The sequence below is a fragment of the Drosophila subpulchrella genome, chromosome 2L, assembly GCF_014743375.2.
Source record: "Drosophila subpulchrella strain 33 F10 #4 breed RU33 chromosome 2L, RU_Dsub_v1.1 Primary Assembly, whole genome shotgun sequence".
Classification (NCBI taxonomy): domain Eukaryota; kingdom Metazoa; phylum Arthropoda; class Insecta; order Diptera; family Drosophilidae; genus Drosophila; species Drosophila subpulchrella.
This window is the reverse complement of record NC_050610.1, coordinates 12,916,147-12,923,644: the sequence shown is the minus strand read 5'-3', so window position 1 is coordinate 12,923,644 and position 7,498 is coordinate 12,916,147. Positions and strand designations below refer to the sequence as shown.

At 40.8% G+C, this 7,498-nt stretch overlaps 2 protein-coding genes across 2 annotated transcripts; both read right to left on the bottom strand.

Annotated features, from left to right (window-relative positions):
• Positions 1-44: 44 nt before the first annotated feature.
• LOC119546376 lies at positions 45-1,941 on the bottom strand. Its single transcript, XM_037852608.1, has 4 exons — positions 1,759-1,941; positions 1,375-1,672; positions 1,109-1,315; positions 45-1,041 (listed from the first exon to the last, which is right to left on the bottom strand). The coding sequence occupies exons 1-4, from the start codon at positions 1,921-1,923 to the stop codon at positions 917-919; spliced, it is 795 nt and encodes a 264-aa protein (XP_037708536.1). The 5' UTR covers positions 1,924-1,941; the 3' UTR covers positions 45-916.
• A 270-nt stretch (positions 1,942-2,211) lies between these two features.
• Positions 2,212-6,677, bottom strand: LOC119546972. Its single transcript, XM_037853620.1, has 7 exons — positions 5,401-6,677; positions 4,640-5,106; positions 4,390-4,584; positions 3,581-3,714; positions 3,002-3,515; positions 2,517-2,933; positions 2,212-2,423 (listed from the first exon to the last, which is right to left on the bottom strand). Exons 1-7 carry the CDS (start codon positions 6,599-6,601, stop codon positions 2,286-2,288), a joined length of 3,066 nt encoding a protein of 1,021 aa, XP_037709548.1. The 5' UTR covers positions 6,602-6,677; the 3' UTR covers positions 2,212-2,285.
• Between the last annotated feature and the right edge of the window lie 821 nt (positions 6,678-7,498).

Here is a 7,498-nt window from a genome sequence, read left to right as displayed (position 1 = left end):
ATATACACCTATATATATTATATATCATATAAATCTGCATACAATATACATAAATAAATATATATATATATTTTTAATGTAGAGATATGTTTTGTAAAAGACAAAGGCATATTTTTAAAATTAAATACTTAAACTATGCAAAAATCAAAGCAAATGTATTCTAATTAATTCGAGTTGTCTTGTCGTCAAGGCGTGTTATCAGCTAGTCACGGAATCGCGCTTCGCTCGACCTGGCTGCCATTGTCCAACGATGGGAGGCACGCGGTGTAAGCCGGAATCTAATCAGCATTTATGGTTACCAGGTGGTCTGGGCGACGCCGCTCCTAAGCCGACATCACCTGCTTTTGCTAAGTGGTCGGCAAACACTCTTGTGGAGCTTCTGGGGATTCTCGCCCATAAACATATGACATCTTGTTTAGCCGTCGTAAAGCGGGATTTCACCTGCTCTCTGTGAATTTATCACCCTTTGTCCCACGCAAGGGGCACAGATTTCGGATTTCATCATTCTTTTTGGGATTCCTCGAAACGAGAAAACGCCAACTCTTCATTTGTATTTCTGGTTTGTGTATCTTTAAATCGCTTTCATTACGGTTATTGCCTTGGGTCTGTTTTGGTGTTCCACAACGCCGGTATTATCATTTCTGGGAATACATTTCATCGTGTGCCGAAGTTGTTCCGTTATCATCGAGCACTGCCAGTACTGATTTCATGACTTGTTTATGGGTGTTAAGTCACTTTTTTCTAGAACTGACAGTTCTTCACTTCCTTTCCATAACTGATATGACATATCTTTAGTTTCTAATAAACCTATTGGGAGGGCAAATGTCTTGAAGATCCTTTTAACCTTTGGTTAGGGAACTTGGTCTATTAACGGAACTCAATATATTTTGTTAATTTAAGTTTAAAGATAACTCTATTAAAAAGTTTTTCCTCGATTTTTGGCCAGACAGCAACATAGACTACGGCTTCGGCTTTTGCAACTCCTTCTTCGCTGGCGGGCATACCAAACTGGAGTGTTGAGGGATACGAGACTACTTTCAGCTAAAAAGATTGATCATTTAATGAAATATATAACATATTATAATATAATATAATATAATAAACTCACATTTCTGTGCTGGATCCAGTTCGGATTCTGGGGATGCCTCCGTCAAGGGCATTTGAGCCTGTAGCTCCTCCAAAAGTTCGGCCAGCTCTTGAGAGTCCTTGACAATGCTGCACAGCTCCTCCTGCTGGAAATCAGGATTTATTTGCTTGCACAACAGGAATTGGCTTATAACATTGCCCAAATTGGATGGGGCAGTTCGGGAGGGTGCTGAAAAAAATATAAACCCTGTAATCCTTAATTATTTCTTTATATATATGCCCCCCAACCATAATATTCCGTCATGTCCAGAGGCACCAGTTGGATTAAGCGATGGCTCTTCATCAGTTCATGTTGAAATTGTTGGGTGAGGTGATAAAGCAGGGTCAAGTGCATCCTTTCACTGGGACTGCCCAGGCAATGACGTGGCTGGGGAGTGATTAAATGGGCGGTGTGCTTGCAGGCATCCACACAGTTCCGCCTCAGTTTCCTGATCTTCTCCCGCAACTCGGGAGAATCTCGGGCCTGTCCTATAAAGATGAGCATCTCCCGGAATTGGGCCACATGGCAGTTAATTTCTGTAATGAGCTGGGAGAGATACAATTAAAGTTAGGCTGATTTGCTTCTAATATTAAAAATATATATATTTAAACAAGCTGAAAGGCATAACATACCTTTTGGGGATCCCTCGAGGGTAGTAACAATTGGGGCAAATAAATGGACAGCCGATGGGCAATTATCGTGGAGTTCCTAATGGCCAAGGCCGTGCTGCTGGCCACACAGGCCACTGGCTTCTCCTCCAGCCCAGCCGACGAGCCGATGCCTCCTCCATGGGCCATGTTTGGATGCAGACTGCAGCAGCAGCAGCAGCGGTTTTTTAAACCACGAATATGGGTTCTATAAAAAGCCAGGACATACCACGGCTGTATGTTTGTGTATTGAGTGAGGCTGCTGGTGGACCGTCTTATGTAAGCAAATTGCTGCTACCCCGTCTCATTACCTTGTGTCAACAAGTCACGCCAGCTAAACAGCAAAAAAATGGGCCTGGTTGGGGAAAAAAATAACCATGAGATACCCCCACCGTTCCACTTTCAACAGATTGCACACCCATATGAAGCCATTATGAATAGAGCAGAGCAGTAAGAATGTGGGATTTAATGGGTTCGAATACACAGATCTAAACACACACAAAATATACAAATTATAAGCTTGATTGGGACTCCCCAAAGATGTCCTCGACTAATTGATTCGGAGAATCGATATACAAGTCAATGGAATCATAGTCAATGGCATCCAATTCCTCGTAGATCATCATGTCATCAATTTCAAAGTTGGGCTCCTGAAAGTATGATAAATATTTATGAAATAGGGTAGAATATAAGGGGAGTTCCCCAATAAAGTTTCAATTTCATTAAATATAGATTGCCCTTACTATTTTAGCGTACTTCCAGCACTCCACAGCCTTGTAGTTCTCACCCAGTCTTAGATTGATTAGCGCCAGAAATCCCCATACGTTGGGCACATGGGTATCCAGATGGGTGGATTTGGCAAAGTGTTGAAGAGCCATCTCCAATTCGTTAAATTTATAGTAGGATTTGCCTATCAAGTAGCCGGCTATGAGAGCAAGAAGCTGGCCAGCGAATGGTTGATATAGGGCTTCGATGCACTTTTCATAGTTCCCCAACTCATATGATATATAACCCAGTCGCAGTCTGCTGACCTCGAAGGCATCGCGTTCGGTTTCCTCGGTAACCGGCAAGGTCAGACAGCATTCATAGTATAGTGCCGCCTCTTCCAGGTTGCCTCGATGGAACTCCACATTACCATTGACCTGGGCATTCATGGCGGCCTGTAATAGAATTTTTGCTAGAGAACTATAGTTCGTTGAAAGATTTACCCATTTGTTTCCCAACCCACCGCTTGATCAGCCTCCTCGCCCTCTCCAAACTCGTAACTCTGCAATTCAAAGTCCTCATCCAGTTGATTTAGCATAAGGGACAGCTGTGTATTGATCATATACCGATCCGCATCATTGAACATATGCTCCACAGCGGCAAAGACAACCTGGGCGAACTCGTAGAGGCCCAGTCGCGCAAAGGTCCTGAAAACTTCGAAGAACAGGGTTCCACGAACCGTGGGTAAGGTCGTGGTGAGGGTTAGGAAAAGACCCCAAAGGCTGTGCGGAGCATGGGAGGAGGAGTTGACCCGATTGTGTCCATTCTGATCCGCAAATCGCCAGAGGGCAAAGGCACAGCCTGGTTCGTACTTGAATCTCTTGTAGTAGCAGTAGAGAAGGATCCATCCATCCTGTTGATGAGGATTCCGCTCGGCATAGTTCGTAATGCTCTTCAGAAGACACTCCGTACAGTCGGCCGAGGTTTCTGGATTGTTTCTTGTGTCCACGTAGTTGATGTACAATTTAATCCAGCCACTATGATATCAGTTCAAATGAGATAGTGTCACTTTAATTTGGGATATCAATGGCTTCATGCTTACGCAAAATAGTCGTGGGTGTCCGCCAGGTGATTCTTTTTGAAGTACAATTTAGCCTTTTCAAGATCGCCACGTTCCATGTACGCGATAAGCATGTAGAACCAAAAGCGTTCATCACTGGGATACTCGGTGGTGGCCTGTAAATGGGAAACGTCAAGAAAACTTCATAAAAACTTTTACAACAGTTCATATCTCAACCTTTTATACTTAAGTGACAATTTTATCAATTAGATAACATACCCTAACAACCAAAATGATTAATTGTTTACTTCCGAATTTCGTTCATTCATAACTGATATACTACCGGAAAGGTATAAGTAAAGTCGGGCTGTTATTCATTATTTACAATCTAATCAAATTAGCGTACAATTTATGTGAATCACTTACAGGTTTAAATGAAACCTTAATCATTTCCGTTTATATCATACGATAATATATTCTAACGGAAATGTAATATCAATATGTATTCGAGTGTTTATTTTATTTTATAAAAAATGTGTCATTTTAATTAGACTTCATTATTTTGTCAATTTGGTTGGTTGTTAAAAGTAATTAAAAGTTTACTTGCTCACAAACCTTCGTTTCGAGTAATTGTGTTTAATTTTAGCTGAATGACTATTGTAGTTGCTACTGGTCAATAGTAAAATCTTATAAAAAAAAGAAGATAAGTGCTTGAAACTCAATTACTAAGCTTTGCGCTTAGTTTTTTTTATAAAGAAAGTTACTAATAGCAGCACTGGTCACTTAATGTACCCAAAACTAACCAGTGAATCACACTTCCCGCAAATGCGAGACATGAATCAAGAACTGACCTTCTTAAGCAAAAGATTAGCAAGGCTATCATCTTTCACTAAATGGAGCAGTTTGATGGTGTTCAAGTAGTCTATTTGCCGCCCAATATGAATCTGCTTATGGACCGTGTAGTTCTCAAAGCCCTCGTTCTCGATCTGCTCCACCATATTATGAATGCGGGGCTCTAACTCATTGTAGGCAAAAGCGCAGAGATTCTGGGGATTGGAAAATAGGTTAAAATTAAGTTGACATTATAAGTTCTTAACTAACCGCAAACTCCACGCTTGAAGATGTGGGAGTCCTCGTATTATAAACACTGCCCACCAATTTCATCAGGATATTTGTCAGGTTTTGAACGGCACAGCAAAAGTGCTGCTTCTTATCCTCGATCTTCATCACCTTCTTGTCGATAATAAAGGCTATGCAATCCCTGATGAACTTGTCGAATCGGGCATAGGCTTCCATTTGGATCTCGCCAAGTGTCAACACTTTATGTGCACTATAAGGACGATCGCAGAAGAGCAGTCGATTCTGGCGAACAAAGCTATCGCGAAACACCTTCAGCTCCTTGTAGATCTCACCAATCGGCGCCAGAAGACACAACTTTATAATGGCAAATGTGGGCGTAAGACGTTGCCGATCTAAACCCTTTCCACTGATTATGCTGCTGCTAACCTGCTTCTTGGCCTTAATTTTTCCCGTATAATCCAGCTGGACTGCAAATCTCATGTTTTGGACTGTTCAAATGGGTTTAGAATAAGATATAATAATGAATAATGAGATTCCCGATAAAAATAATAATTATTTGAAATGCATGATTCATAAAGGTTTAGTATATATAAATAATTTAAACTTAAAATATTATGTATATTGATATCTACTAAATTTCTCGAGATCTTCACGATATCATCACAATTTCGTATACTACTTAAAAAATTGGAAACGTATCCTTTAATACTAATAAGTTTACTCCACAAACTAAGATTATTATTTTTTACTTTTATCTGGAGTTCCTTAAGACCCAAACTTACCCCCCGGAAAGGCCATTATAGACGGATCCAAAACACCCTGGAAAATTTTCTGCGGCTTGGCGGTGCCAGAACTTTGAAACGCCTCTATGGCTATAACATACTGCTGACAGGTGATTACAAACGAAAGGATATCTGCCATCTTTTGAGTCAGGATATAGCGGTGGAAGGAGTTGCAGACGAGAGCCTCATCTGCTACCTGATCGATTTCCTCAAAGTCCACCGTCATGCCCTCGCTGCAGAAGAGTTCCGCGAAGAGTCGATGCATTTCCACCTCCATGGCGGACTTCAATCCGGTCACATTCCAAGGATACACGATGCGGCGGAAGGACTCGAAGACATGATGATTGTTCTGCGTGCTGATGATCTTCCGCTCCAGGTTCCCAAATTCACAGAGCGGTACAAACGTGTACTCATTTCGATCACTGGGCAGCCGGGAGCGGAAACTCACCCGCACCCAAAGGGTCTCCAGGTCCAGGACATACTCCTCCTTCAGGTTGTAGATGCTCTCGAATGTCACGAAGGCCATGTTGGTGAAGGTCAGCTTTTTGGCGATGGGCAACAGGGTGTAGAGATCCCATTCCGTGTGGACAGTGGTGCGCAGATCGTTGGGAACATCCGGCATGGGATAGAGGTACAATTGCTCACTGATCATGCTGCGTCGGTGGCCAAACAACTTGATCACATCCAGATAGCCCACACATAGTAGTTCCAGTCTCTCCGTCTCCCTGGCCTCGAACTCGTCGTCATCGTTTGTTGTGTTCTTCCCCGTGGATATGGCCAAATCGGAATCGGAATCCGCCTCCAAGTCATCAACCTCCTGCTCCTGCTCCTCAAACATTTCGTACTCCGGTTCAAACTTTCTTTTCGGCGGAAAGACACGCATGTAGAGTTGAATCAGTAGGGGATTATCGGCCGCATGATTGATCCTGTCCACGTTGTCCTGCTGGAAGATCAGCGTGAACGTGGGCCTCTCGTTGAACTCCCTCTGCACTATGATCCCATCCGTGTTGTAGTGCTCATCGCATTTGACGATCAAACTGCCACCCTGGCTAATGTGAATCTCCAGCTGATGCTCTGTTTGGGGCAGGTTGGCTATGTTGGTCAGCTGGACGTATAGGAAAACATTCGGCGGCTGTGGGTGGATGCCAGGGTCCTCCTCCTTCTTGTCCGCCGCCCCCTTCTTTGCCTTCTTTGGCGACATTTTTCAGACTTTCGGATTGTGTTTATTTTTGAACTGTAACGGAAAAATCGTTGGCAGGTCGTTGGCAGCAGTCCATGTTTTATTTTCACCAACGTTTCATCAATGTGTTAACGGTGCACGGGGTTCAGATTTCTATACTGACTTTTGAACTTTAGGACATTTTTTTTTTAATTTTTTAATTTTTTTTTTATTTTTGTTCGGTCTTTAAAAATTACGTTTCGATTTTATTTTAAATGGTTATAAAATAGGTATTTAACAAAACTTGATCATTCGTATTTTAAAAAGTACCCTTGCTTGAGATTTTTTTTAAGTTTTTGGCCATTTAAATATGGAAATAAAGTATACCGCCACTTTATAAACATCACTATTATGTTACAAATATTAAATCAATACATTTTTAAAAATATATATTATAATGTTTGAACGAGTCTAAAAATAAAATAACCGAAAATGAATTTAAACTTGTTCATTCGTTTTTTAAAAAGTACCCTCGTTATGTTTAATTTCAAGTTTTTGGCCATTTAAATATGGAAATAAAGTTAACCGCCACTTTATAAACATAACAATAATGTTACAAATATAAAATCAATACATTTTTAAAAATATATATTATAATATTTGAACGAGTCTACAAATAAAATAACCGAAAATGAATTCAAACTTGTTCATTCGTTTTTCAAAAGTACCCTCGTTAAGTTTTAATTTCAAGTTTAAATATGGAAATAAAGTTAACCGCCACTTTATAAAAATAACTATTATGTTACAAATATAAAATCTATACATTCTTAAATACATAAAATAATGTTTGAACGAGCTTAAAAATAAAATAACCGAAAATGTATTTAACGGTATATTTTGCAGTATTTTCTTACGCGCCAGCCCTGGCAGCGCCAACAG

What these genes read in the sequence shown, in the direction of transcription:
- LOC119546376 (XM_037852608.1), bottom strand. Translation starts at nt 1,923, where the DNA reads ATGGCCCATGGAGGAGGCATCGGCTCGTCGGCTGGGCTGGAGGAGAAG. An exon ending in CCTCGAGGGATCCCCAAAAG is followed by an intron (nt 1,673 to 1,758) that starts GTATGTTATGCC and finishes TATCTCTCCCAG; the next exon opens with CTCATTACAGAAATTAACTG. An exon ending in GGACATGACGGAATATTATG is followed by an intron (nt 1,316 to 1,374) that starts GTTGGGGGGCAT and finishes TATTTTTTTCAG; the next exon opens with CACCCTCCCGAACTGCCCCA.
- LOC119546972 (XM_037853620.1), bottom strand. Translation starts at nt 6,601, where the DNA reads ATGTCGCCAAAGAAGGCAAAGAAGGGGGCGGCGGACAAGAAGGAGGAG. An exon ending in CTAATCTTTTGCTTAAGAAG is followed by an intron (nt 3,715 to 4,389) that starts GTCAGTTCTTGA and finishes TCCCATTTACAG; the next exon opens with GCCACCACCGAGTATCCCAG. An exon ending in GACACCCACGACTATTTTGC is followed by an intron (nt 3,516 to 3,580) that starts GTAAGCATGAAG and finishes CTGATATCATAG; the next exon opens with TGGCTGGATTAAATTGTACA.